At 38.0% G+C, this 13,081-nt stretch overlaps 1 protein-coding gene across 2 annotated transcripts; it reads left to right on the top strand.

The window, feature by feature from the left end:
• Positions 1 to 2,286: 2,286 nt before the first annotated feature.
• Positions 2,287 to 8,068, top strand: LOC117535492 (prostaglandin E2 receptor EP1 subtype-like). Of its 2 annotated transcripts, XM_034199974.1 has the most exons (4): positions 2,287 to 2,493; positions 3,021 to 3,158; positions 4,713 to 5,611; positions 6,333 to 8,068. In XM_034199974.1, exons 3-4 carry the CDS (start codon positions 4,769 to 4,771, stop codon positions 6,606 to 6,608), a joined length of 1,119 nt encoding a protein of 372 aa, XP_034055865.1. In that variant the 5' UTR covers positions 2,287 to 2,493; positions 3,021 to 3,158; positions 4,713 to 4,768; the 3' UTR covers positions 6,609 to 8,068. The 2 variants fall into 2 exon arrangements, with proteins under 2 accessions (XP_034055865.1, XP_034055866.1); XM_034199975.1 differs by lacking the exon at positions 3,021 to 3,158.
• Positions 8,069 to 13,081: the final 5,013 nt, after the last annotated feature.

The raw sequence follows: 13,081 nt of genomic DNA, 5'->3' as shown, positions 1-13,081 counted from the left end.
CTTTAAAGAGTCCTCTCCTGCTGATGTTCAGGTGTATATCAGTATGTAGTGTCTCTACTTTAAAGAGTCCTCTCCTGCTGATGTTCAGGTGTATATCAGTATGTAGTGTCTCTACTTTAAAGAGTCCTCTCCTGCTGATGTTCAGGTGCATATCAGTATTTAGTGTCTCTACTGTGACATGTCTCCTTGCTTTAATGTTCAAAAAGCTCTTTATTTTTCTCATACTGCTGCAGCACCTCTTTTCACCCTCTGTCTGAAACCAGAGCCCAGTCTGCTCTGATTGGTTAGCTGGCCGGCTCTGTTGTGATTGGTCAACCGCTTAGAGATGTCCCGTCCCTTAGCCTATCACGGACAATGTCTTGGAGTGCTAGCCAATAGAAGGGTAAGAGAAACTCCTTCTGAAGAGAACACAAGGATTTTAGCCTTTTCAGACCATTTACATGCACTAAAACCTATATTATACACTACAGGAAAGGAAGGGAAAACACCAAAAAGCATAATTGGGCCTCTTTAAGTCGCAATCTCATCCAACAATGCACATACGATATACCAAACAAAAAGAGAATAAGACATACAAAAGTGCAATACTGGTGCAGGTAATATTTACATATGACATATAGATCGGATATATGTAGATATATATGTCACTTTCTGTTGAGAGCTGGTAGGGACTTGGGGGCGTTTTTAAAGGGTCCTCCACATTTACAATTTAGTGAAATGTCCGAGGGTTATCATTTTGAGGTTTGAGGTATATTTTGAGGTTGGTCTAGATCAGGGGTTCCCAACCTTTTTTCCCAAGAGCCCCCCCAAATGACTCCTGTTGGAAGTTGCGGGGGGGGGGGGGGGGGGGTAATTAAAGTTTAAAGTTTAAAAGTCTCAAAAATGCTACAACTACTGTCACAAACTGGATGAATGTGAAGTATTTTGTTAAAGGAGGATGAAAGCGTAATTAAGGAGCACTATTGGAGTGACTTTGATGGTAATTGGACTCAGGATTAATTCATTTGGATGCCCGCTGAATGAAGAAATTAAAGGACAGCGCAAGTGGAAACAATTCACAAAGGGATTAAACTGTTTAAAACACATGCTCAAAGTAAGCCAGATTTTGCCGATGTGTTTATGTGGATTCAAAAGTCGGAAATAATCTACAAAATGGAGGAGACCGATCTGATCAGAGAAACTGTGACAAATAATCCAACTGAAGCCGGCATGGACAATGACTATATTTTAAACATGCGCTTATCCAGACAAGCCTGGTTTGGACACTTTACGGGCAGATGAAACATTTCTATTAAAAAAGAATTATACATTTCTGTCTTTTTATGCCTATAATAGCTACTAACTTGGATTTGTATTCAAATTAATTAATCAATTATTTTTTATATTTTATTGTAATGTAGAGACAAGTCTTTTAGTGAAAAAAAAAAAAAAAAAAGTCTAAATATGATATTTGGCCTCAAATCATCTGAGGCCTGGCGCCCCCCCTGCGATCTTTGGCGCCCCCCCAAGGGGGGCGCGCCCCCCAGGTTGGGAACCACTGGTCTCGATAACTACCAAGATTCGAAAAGCATGAAACTAACTATGTCAAGAAATGTGAAATTCAGTGCATGCATGATTTTGGGTCCTTTTAAAATAAGTAAGGTTGTTTCATTTATTTCAAATATACAGTTGTATTGTGCTTTCTTAATGTGGAAATATGCAATTTTTGTAAACTTTACTTCATGTCATATTTTGATTTTTTTAAAACATCTTTCACAAATTACACGATGAAATATTATATTAACTTGAAATTAACTTCCTTTATTTCACAGTTATGATAGATATCCCTCCATGCAGTAGCATTGAATACGGTGTCTTTGCCTTAGGATGTTAGCACAATACATGTATTTATCTTATAATACAACATACTTTTGAAATGTGATTAAATGAAAACCCTTTTAGCACATACCCTTTTGAATCCTCTAATATCTTTACGGTCCGAAAAATCGTATATACAGTTGTATTGTGTTTTCTTATTGTGGAAATATGCCATTTTTGTAAACTTCAGTTCATGTCATATTTTGATGCAAGCTTTTTTCAAAACATGCATCACAAATTACACTATGAAATATTAATGGGGATGAATTCAGCCATGCATAAACGTCTGTGAGATTCCTCTGACTGACTGCTTCACCATGGGAGGACGTTGCTGTGTTTCTACAGTCTGAGACACCCAGAGGAAGTGTGATCTCGCTGCAGCCGGCCGTATAAAAGCAGCTCGCAGTCAGAGCCACAGAGGACATGCTTCATGCAGCGTTACAGAGAGCAGCTTGTTCTCAGAGGAGTTCCTACAGCGTGCAGAATGAGGAAACACTGCAGGTGAAGAAGTCCTCTGACTCTGGAACGACACAAAGAGACACCAACAAGAACAACCTGGATTAACTTCTGCTAAATTCAGTTATGAGTTATTGTCAGAGTGATCCTGATCATCTCCATGGATTTATTATTTAAAAGGTAAGTTAAATATATTTTATTTAATATAAAGGACAAGTAGTTTTTCCTGAGTTTGATTAAGTTTGGTTAAAAGTCCTATTTTACAGTTATTTTTATTTTTCAGATTGATTGAAATGATTGGAAAAACATCCACTTTAAAGAATAAAAATGTATTAATTAATTAAAACGCCCTCATATCAAATGTAAGAAGGGAAATGTATGGCTGTTATAAGTTATAATTCTCTCTATCATCATTATTATGTGCTTTTTAAAAAGTTAGAATCATGTTTTAACTATATATTAATGTCTTTATATTACCGACCAGCATGACATTTAAGAAAAAATAAATACATGTTCCAAATAATAAACAGAATCCAAAACATATTTAAAAAATTAGGAAAATTAAGGGCATGAAAAAAATCATGTTTGGGAATAGAAACAAATATATTCAGCCAAAACAAAAAATTGAAATATGAAACACAGCACCATATAAAACCACTTTTATCCAAAGCGACTTACATACTCAATACTGTGGGCAATCCCCACAGGAGCAATTTGGGGTGAAGTGTCTTCAGGGACACAACGACATGCTGACTGCAGTGGGGTTTGAACCTGTGCCCCCCTGAACCCAACACCAACAGACAACCCACTGCACCACACGCCTCCTACATGCATACCGTATGGAGGTAATGATTTAACGCATGTGTTATTACTGCTGCTGCTTCTGCTGCATGATAGCAGCACTTTTACAGGAATGTGTGCAACAGCTTTCAGTGTCAAGAGAAACTGTCAGAACTTGTTCAGACGTCCCGGGTTTTGGTCTCGTGTAAAAAGAAGAATGAGGCTCTATGCAGAGACGGCTGAGGACTCATTTGTTGTGTTTAAACGTCAAGTTATTCTGCCTCGAGGTTTTCCCCCAATGTGACATAAATATAATATCTGATAACCTTTAAGAGACTTCATAAAGATTATAAGGGCATGAAAGGGAGAGTGTGTTTTAAAAGGGACGTAGCGATATCTGCATATCCTCGATTATAATTTAAATTAAATATTAAATATGAATTATTTCACATCTATGATAGATATCCCTCCATGCAGAAACATTGAAGGGGTGTTATTGCCTTAAGATTTTAGCACAGTACATCTTATAATACAAAACAGTTTTGAAATGTGATTAAATCAAAACCCTTTTAGCACATACACTTTTTGAATCTTCTATTATCTTTACGGTCTGAAAAATCTGACACTACTTGTACATTCTAGATGGCACTCGACTTCTGCTGCTCAAAAAGCCCATAAAAAAAACTTTTAAAAAACTCAACAAAAATGTCTCTTCGCAGAAATCATGACCATACTTCAGATAATCCACAGACCGTGTTGTGAGCTGTTTCACATAGGAATTACTTTCCTGCCGAACTTCACCTGCCAATCGTATCAGTGTGCCGAAGAAAGCTTGCACTCAAGGGTGCACACGTTGACAAATGTAAACACTAATGACGTCCGTAAAGTTAGGAGAGCCTCTTGTCCAGGAGGAGATGGACCCTTTCTGCTGTGCAGTGATACGTTATAAAATGAAGTGTAGTTTGGTTCACAACAAGGTCTGATTATCTTGAGTGCACCGCATCATTTCTGGAAAAAGACATTACTGTTACAAATGTTTTAAGCACATGTTTGTGACTGAACTTACCCTTTAAGTTTCAGCCAGCTGCATCATTCTATCAGAGGCAAATATGATACCTGATTGTGCATCATTTTATTCACATTCCCCCAATTTCAGGCTGCCATATATATGGTATCTTTGGAGGTATGGAAGCCCAAAAGTGGACTTTTTTCTGAAAGGATAATGTAGATTTGAAAAACCTTCATTAATGAGAGGACTGACAGGTTGCATTATGTGTTGTTGCACCAGAAGATCATGTTGGGGATGCAGTTTGATGCTTTTCAAATGTGTGTTTTGGGCGCTATGAGCATCACAACCCCAAAGCAATCTTTTGGAGAGAAGGCAGCCATCTTTAATGCTGAAATGTCCAACACTATAACTCACACCAACCCACTATATATTGATGAAAAGCACTGCAGGCTATAGGAATTTTGTATAACTCATTCCTCAAGTGAACTTCAGCTTTAGTGTTGTCTTTTTATGCTGCTGCAACATAAACATTTCCTAACTTGAGATCAATAAAGTACTTCTTATCTGATCTTATCTTTAGCACACTGACCCAGTCTCTTTTCCTTTCCAGTGTCTTCTCACCCAGAGGAACCACATTAGGCCGACAACCAAACGGTGGTGCTGGCCATGCAGCACTACAACTCCAACCAGACCCCCACGGTGCAGGAGACAGAGGTGGAGGCCGTATCGAGCAACGCCACGGGATCAGCTAACAACCCCATAGCCGCCGGCATCAGCATGACTCTGGGCATCCTCTTCAACGTGGTGGCCCTCATCATCCTCGCCAAGGCTTACAGTCGCTACCGGCGGCGGTCAAAGGCCACTTTTCTACTCTTAGCGAGCTCGTTGATAGCGACAGATTTAGCAGGACATGTGATCCCTGGAGCTCTGGTGCTGAGGAGGTACTCGGTGCACACTCAGGGGTCCACAGATGATTCTGTTTCCACATTTCGAGGTGACCCGGAGAACCCAGATGCGTCGTGTTTGTTTGGTGGTGGTTGCATGGTGTTCTTTGGACTCTGCCCCCTTTTTCTGGGGTGTGCTATGGCTGCCGAGCGATGCCTTGGCGTCACCAAGCCTTTGCTTCACGCTCGTTTAGTCACAACAGCTCGGACTAAAATGGCACTCGCCTTGATTTGGCTGCTAGCTTTATGTGTGGCCCTCCTACCTTACTTCAGCCTTGGGGCCTACACTTACCAGTACCCGTGGACGTGGTGCTTTATCAGGGTGGTGGAAGGCACTAGAGACACGGATCTGGCCTTCGTGATGGTGTTTTCTGGACTGGCGTTGAGCTCTTTGGCCTCAGCCTTTGTGTGCAACACCATCAGTGGGATCACGCTGGTGAGGGCTCGGCTAAAAAAGAAAAAGCCCTGCTCCCAGCGCAGCTCCGCAGGGTCTCAGGACACGGAGATGGTGGTGCAGCTGGTGGGCATCATGGTCACCTCCTGCATCTGCTGGAGCCCTCTGCTGGTGAGTGACTGCTAAAACAACTTCATTAAATCTTAAAAAGCACATTTGTAGATGACTAAATGTCAACATGTGTGTGATATTTCAAATCATACATCGTTGTTGCATAGAGGCAACATTGTATTTTTATATTTAGGAAAGCCTATATCTTAATGATTGCTCAAGTATAAATAAACGTTCTATGAATATTGAGATAGTAAACAGATGTTCATTTTAATTCATTTTTTCCCAAATAGTTTTACCTGCATGAATACATTAACAATCAGGTTACATTTTTGACATTGCATTTTCATTTTTAATTCATTGCATTTTCAATTTTAACAAACATTTGAACATTGTCCAATGTACGGCAAACTTTTTGAATTGAAAGTCTTCATTTTTTCATAAAAACACCCATACAAAGAATTGGATTATTGCATATTCACTTTTTTTTGTATCAATGTTTACTCAAAAAACATATACATATTTGTTTAGTTTTAATGGTTGTATGGAATTACATTTACATTTTTGGGTTTACATTATCATTTAAATAAAGTCTACTATGGGCTTCCATACATTCAAACAAATTCACCAAAAAGTTATCTGAGTTTTTTATGAATAAAGATTGAGATAAAAGAGGTTAAAGCATTTGCTGTAATCATGTTTAAACAGACTTAATACCTAAGTATTTGTTTAAAAGATGGTGCAAGATGAGGCCTTAACTTCTTTAATTGTTTCTTTAAAGGTTTTTGCACTGATGTCAGCCACCAAGTTGTACAGTGGCATGTTGGACAGTGATAGAGACACTTTTAGGGGGCTGATGGTGACCGGGGTCAGGATGGCGACCTGTAACCAGATCCTGGACCCGTGGGTTTACATCCTGCTGCGACGCGCCGTCCTCAGGAAAATCTACCGAATCACAAAAAGACGGGCCAGTTTCAAGGGGAGCACTTTCCGCTCTGCTCGCTGGGACATCAGCTCCTTCCAGACCTCAGAGAAAAGCAGCGTTAATAACATTTAAATGGACTTCTTCACCTCATGTAGCCCAGCACCTTTTACCCCTTCCTGTTTGAATGCAAATGTGTTAGTTCTTCTTGTTTAACACTAGAAGTTTTGTAAAAAATCTATTATATTTGGGAACATTTACAGCTATAGAGCGGCAATTTAATGGTTTATTATACCACAAATATCAGCTATAAGTGGCTGGCAGGATTACAAATGTCCATAAATCTATGAGGACATTTTTAATAACTCTGTAGTGTTTTCTTGGTGTAAATGGCTCCTATGAGGAACTAAGGAAAACCGAAGCACACCAGCCTGTCAGACTCATGTTGGCTCAAAAGCAAATTCATGTTGACATTGTTTTTGTAATAACTCTCAATGCCAGAAGGGCAGACGAACGTCCAAAGTCTGGAAGTTTATAAAAACATGTCAAACTAGAGACCAAATTCTCAAAATAATGACCCAGTGATGATTGGGTCATTATTATGATTGAAGATTTAAGATGATAAATTATGTAGTAGGCTATCTCCAAATAATGAACATGTCAGTTTGCTGTTAGCTAGCTAGTGACCATTTGTCATCTCTTTAGCGTGCTTACTAGCAAACGTTAGCTAACTTCCTAACAAGCTAGCTAGTGAACGTTAGTTATCTAGCTATCTATCGGCAATTCATAATGTAAATTATAATTTCTTATTTAATACCCTATGGTTAGGGTTACCCTGTGGACCTGCGTCTACCCCTTATGGCAGTAAGAGAAATTGTAAAACCCCCAAACATCCGCGCAGATAAACGAATCACATGTTGGGAATCTAAATGGTTATATTCTTGCCTGGAAAAGTATTAATTTGAGTAACAGTTTATTTAAAAAATCCTAAAAAAGGTGTCTTTTGCAAGTTAAGGTTGTTAAAGATGGCTATACGCTAAGCTAAATAATCGCACTTCTGCCCTAAAACTGAAGTTTAAACACAAAATAAGCCGATGTGGAAGCTCCTTAGCTTGGACAAAGCGGGATATGTCATCTACTTTTTATTGGATGATCTGTGTCTGATGGTCCGTATACTAGACATGTTTGCATGGCAGTCTGTCCTATACACGAGCATATGTAAATAAGTGAAGACGGTATCTAGTCATAAAGCAAACATCTCAACTCAAAGGGTTTGTTTGTTTAGTTCTCTGACACAATGTAAATTACTTTTATAAATGCTCACATAAGAGAGCCAAATAAAAGGCTGTGCATTTACCTCAGCTTGAAGATGTGAAAAAACACCATGTATGTGTCTAATTTTATGCTGTGACATGAATGTGAATGTGTGACTGTTATTTGTATGTTTGTAAAATGTGTCGACAGTATTTCCCCCAAGTTTCTGGGGACTGAAGTGAAGCTATTTGTTGCAAAAGCTAATTAAATGTGATGTTGTTATCAAAAAGGGAATGTTAAATTGAATAATAAATTGTTATCTGCTAATGTTTCATTTTCAACTGGTCTATAATTGATGACATAGCTTCAACTATCCTTTTTGTCCTTTTCTGCCAATATATTATGGAAAATAAGATACTGTAAGTCATAATAAGAAACATTAGAAAAATTATTTAGTAAAAATGATGTAAAATCTCAAAAGAGTATCTTGAAAAAAAGACTTAATTTCTTGTTATTATGTAAAAATAAGTTTGATTCATCACAAGGCTATGTTTTTCTTTTTGGCAGACAAAGGCTTCCATATTTCTCTAATGTCTAGTCTTAATAACACATTACAAAACAATAAAAGTAACCCATTAAAATTAGGGCTGTCAGTCGATTAAAATATTTAATTGCGATTAATCGCGTGATATCCATAGTTAATCGCGATTAATCGCAAATTAATCGCACATTTTTTATCTGTTCTAAATGTACCTTAGAGGAATATTTTTCAAGTTTTGAATACTCTTATCAACATATGAGTGGACAAATATGCTTTATGCTAATGTTTATTATCATTTGAACAATGACAAATATTCTCATGAATATTAAACACAACAACCTCTGAACATTACAAATATTCGCCGCAATTCAACCTGGAACCTCTCTCATACAATAATACAATACAAATGGTGTGTGTGTGTGTGTGTGTGTGTGTGTGTGTGTGTGTGTGTGTGTGTGTGTGTGTGTGTGTGTGTGTGGTGTGTGTGTGTGTGTGTGTGTGTGTGTGTGTGTGTGTGTGTGTGTGTGTGTGTGTGTGTGTGTGTGTGTGTGTGTGTGTGTGTGTGTGTGTGTGTGTGTGTGTGTGTGTGTGTGTGTGTTGGTTCTCACTCCCATCCCGTCACATATTGACGGACGGTCAGGGCCCCTCCCCGTCGCTATGTGACGTACAGGGTACCCCTTGCCCGTCAGGCTTCTACGGGCAGGGCGTCCCATAGACCTTCATTGCGGACAGCGGACCCCTTGATCGTCAGGCTTCTACGGGCAGGGCGTCCCATAGACCTTCATAGACCACGTGATCAACAACAATGGCCGACCTTCGTGTTATTCTCGGTGGAAAAGGCCTATTTTAAGGTTCATTTGGCCAATAAAATGCGTTTTGATGTCATTTTATGCGATTAATATGAGTTGTTATTTCTGATTATTTGTGCAGTACATGTACATGATGTTTAGTTTGCTAGTTATGACGAAGATTACTTCATGAATGTGTACACATTCATGGTTGCTAAGGTGGTTGCTATGGACGCTGCAACAGCTCCCAGACCACGTGATCAACAACAATGGCCGACCTTCGTGTTATTCTCGGTGGAAAAGGCCTATTTTAAGGTTCATTTGGCCATTAAAATGCGTTTTGATGTCATTTTATGCGAGTAATGAGTTTTTATTTCTGATTATTTGTGCAGCACATGGACATGATGTTTAGTTTGCTAGTTATGACGAAGATTACTTCATGAATGTGTACACATTCATGGTTGCTAACGTTTTTTTGGTGGAAATGTGTTTTTTCACAGCAAAGTCACCCTCTGTACTTGGACTTATTGGGAGAATTTAAAGGCAAGAACATCCCAAATATTCATTTAGGTCTTTATTTTAGACCTTTAGTGTTGCCATCATTGAGGAAAATAAACGGGGCTCAGAGCCTCGTATTTTTAAAATCTTTTTTTTCCTTCTAATTTGTTATTCTTCTCAAAATAGCACACTGTTATTTACTCACCAATAACACACAATTATCCTTGCTTTTATTTATTGGTTTAATTCCATAATCTCGGGCTTTTTTGGCGTTCGCCAGGAACTGAATTTCAAAATAAAAATAACCGGAAACAGACGTAGGCCTATAAGGGACATTTCGAGCATCATTGCGATTGTCAACATTTTTGAGTTTAGGATGGCCGAAGACACTACACTACCCATAATCCCCAGCTATCGTTTAGGACTACAGTCCCCGTGATTAATCTTCAAGGTCTGGGATTGGATGTTGGAGTGGCAGTGCGCCAAGGTTACGCCGAGCGTCAAACAGCTGTTTGAAATGGAACGAAACCACGCCAGACTATCCAAAACTGGAATCGAACGCCCCCCCCAGAACTATACACTACACTATTGTGTTTCGCAAAATGTTCTATGGGACGTCTCTACTGAACGTTTTCCCCACAATTAGAAGTTGCCAGTATTAAACACATTGGTGTTATCATATGTAAAACATATAATTAATAAATGGGTGAAAATCGCTGTCCATAATGCGCAGCATTAATATATAGCATTAATATATACCCACATGACAGCTCATTGATACTTTGTAATTCTACTCAACTACAATTCAGTGGTTAACCTGGTATTTTTACTCCACTACACTTATTTTAGTTACTTTGCAGATTCTGATTAATGATGTGAAATATAAACAACCCTTAAATCAGACTTTAGTTACACCTGAGTAAAATTCAGGTAAGGTGATTGTCAAGTGCCAACAATCAGGAGAGATATTTGATAGTTGGTGCTTGAGAAGACTAAACATGTATCTGCAATTGACATGAATGGAAACGAGTAATAAAGTATATTAATTACTCGTTATTCTCTACTAATAGTTCATTAAAGACTGTATATTATGGCTATTTTGCACATCCCTTTCAAGATTTTCAAAAGTTTATTGACATATGATATCATATACACAACTACGGTGTAGTTATGCAATCAACAGTTTATTACAAGACATCTATCAATATGTGTGTCCCTCCACCATTAAACTGTCATATTCTGCACATTTCTTATTCTATCTACATACATAAGAGTATAATCCATATGTATAATATCAGTTAAAATAAGTGCTTCAACATAGTTAACATTGCAGGAAAGCAATATATTAGACGTTAAGTACTTTGTCAGGCTTAATATTTATCTGTAGATAGATACCCCCAAAGTTTTTTTCTTATTTAAAAGAAGACCTTAACCTGTTATTTAATGTTTAAATAAAGGTTAATTCGTTTTTCTGTTTTGCACCTCCTCCTATTAATATCTTTGTACATTCTGCACTAAACTGTTTTATTGTAGAGATCACTTATAGTATCTTCTTGATTTTTTATATTCTATATTTATACTTTTCCCCCTATGAAAGTATGTACTCTTAATATTTTTTTAAACAAATAAAACACATAAAAACAATAATTCAATAACGTGCTTTAACCACTAGGCGGTGCACACAAGGTACACACAGCCATAATAACTTTGTATTATTAGTGTTGGACACTTGTATGTACAACATCTGAAGATGTGTAGTTTTATTCATGCTTTCACATAATTTTACAGCATATTGCTATACTATTTCAGACTCAGTATTTACATTCTTACATTCAAAATGCAATCCAATTCAAATCAGTAATATCTTTAAAAACTACAAGTCCTTTTATATAAGCTGTGCACCGTTATGGTGTAAATATAACCTATCTATGAATTATATCAAATGTAAAAGTCTGCCGAATTAGTGTTGATACTGCAAGGAGACGTATTGTGTGAAGAGAAATTGAAGATGTTGTTTAATTGTTGAAATATTTATGATCTACGTCGAGTATTCAGTTTCGGCGGCATTTCTTCAGTTTTTCCAAAGGTCTTCTCATCAGGGCTCTATAAATAAAGAACTACGGCAGATCTGTAATATGTAATGCAGCCGAACCGTGTATTACAATGCCGTTATGTGATGAATTTCAAAGAGAAAAGCAAGAGCACTCGGAATTAAGTATTATTTTATTATTTTAAAATGTTTTCCGGATTTCATATAATATAAACACCAAATCCCAGCATGCATTGCGGCTAAAACATCCAATCAGCGTAGCTGAGGATCTTGGGTAATCGCTCGAAATGCCTACGTCTGTTTCCGATTACTTTTATTTTGAAATTCAGTTCCTGACGGACGCCAAAAAAGCCCGAGATTATGGAATTAAACCAATAAATAAAAGCAAGGATAATTGTGTGTTATTGGTGAGTAAATAACAGTGTGCTATTTTGAAAAGAATAACAAATTAGAAGGAAAAAAAGATTTTAAAAATACGAGGCTCTGAGCCCCATTTATTTTCCTCACAGACGGCAACACTAAAGGTCTAAAATAAAGACCTAAATGAATATTTGGGATGTTCTTGCCTTTAGATTCTCCCAATAAGTCCAAGTACAGAGGGTGACTTTGCTGTGAAAAAACACATTTCCACCAAAAAAACGTGTACACATTCATGAAGTAATCTTCGTCATAACTAGCAAACTAAACATCATGTACACTGCACAAATAATCAGAAATAAAAACTCATTACTCGCATAAAATGACATCAAAACGCATTTTAATGGCCAAATGAACCTTAAAATAGGCCTTTTCCACCGAGAATGGCAGGAGAGAATGGCTCCTTCTCTGGCAGGAGCACTCATTCAAGGGTACTATGACTATGCTTGCACGTCATGGTACCATAGCACCTCCAAGGCGCTAAAAATAAAACTTCAAACATCGCAAAATAAACTGGTCAGACTACTGCTTGACCTTTCATCTAGAACCCACCTCACCTCTGCCCACTTTGACAACCTAGGATGGCTTAGAGTAGACGACAGAGTACAGCTACTTGCAATGGGCCTGGTCTACAAGATCCACTACACCTCTATGGTACCCATGTACATGTCAAAATTATTCCCAAAGGTCAAGGAATACCATGATCATAACACCAGAGGGAGCTCCACAAATCATGTGAAACCCAGATTTGGCACAAAAAAGGGGGAATACACGTTTCGCAATTATGCCACATCAAGGTGGAACGCTCTTCCCACAACTGTAAAGGAAAGTAAAACTATACTTACCTTCAAAACCTCTCTTAAAGAGCACCTTCGGGGGAGAGCATTGCAAAACTGGCCCCGGTAATGGTACAAATCTCAACCTGTCGTTCAATGGACAGCTTCCCCCCCCCATCTATGTATATACTCGCATTTTAGACTCTGTTACTAACTGTATATCTGTAGACTTGGTATGTCTTAAATGTCCGGTTAGGATGTATTAGAACGAAATCTAAAATGAA

The sequence above is a fragment of the Gymnodraco acuticeps genome, unplaced genomic scaffold, assembly GCF_902827175.1.
Source record: "Gymnodraco acuticeps unplaced genomic scaffold, fGymAcu1.1, whole genome shotgun sequence".
NCBI classification, from domain to species: Eukaryota; Metazoa; Chordata; class Actinopteri; order Perciformes; family Bathydraconidae; genus Gymnodraco; species Gymnodraco acuticeps.
Note: the sequence above shows the minus strand (reverse complement) of the source record. Positions and strands in the feature narration are given on the sequence as shown.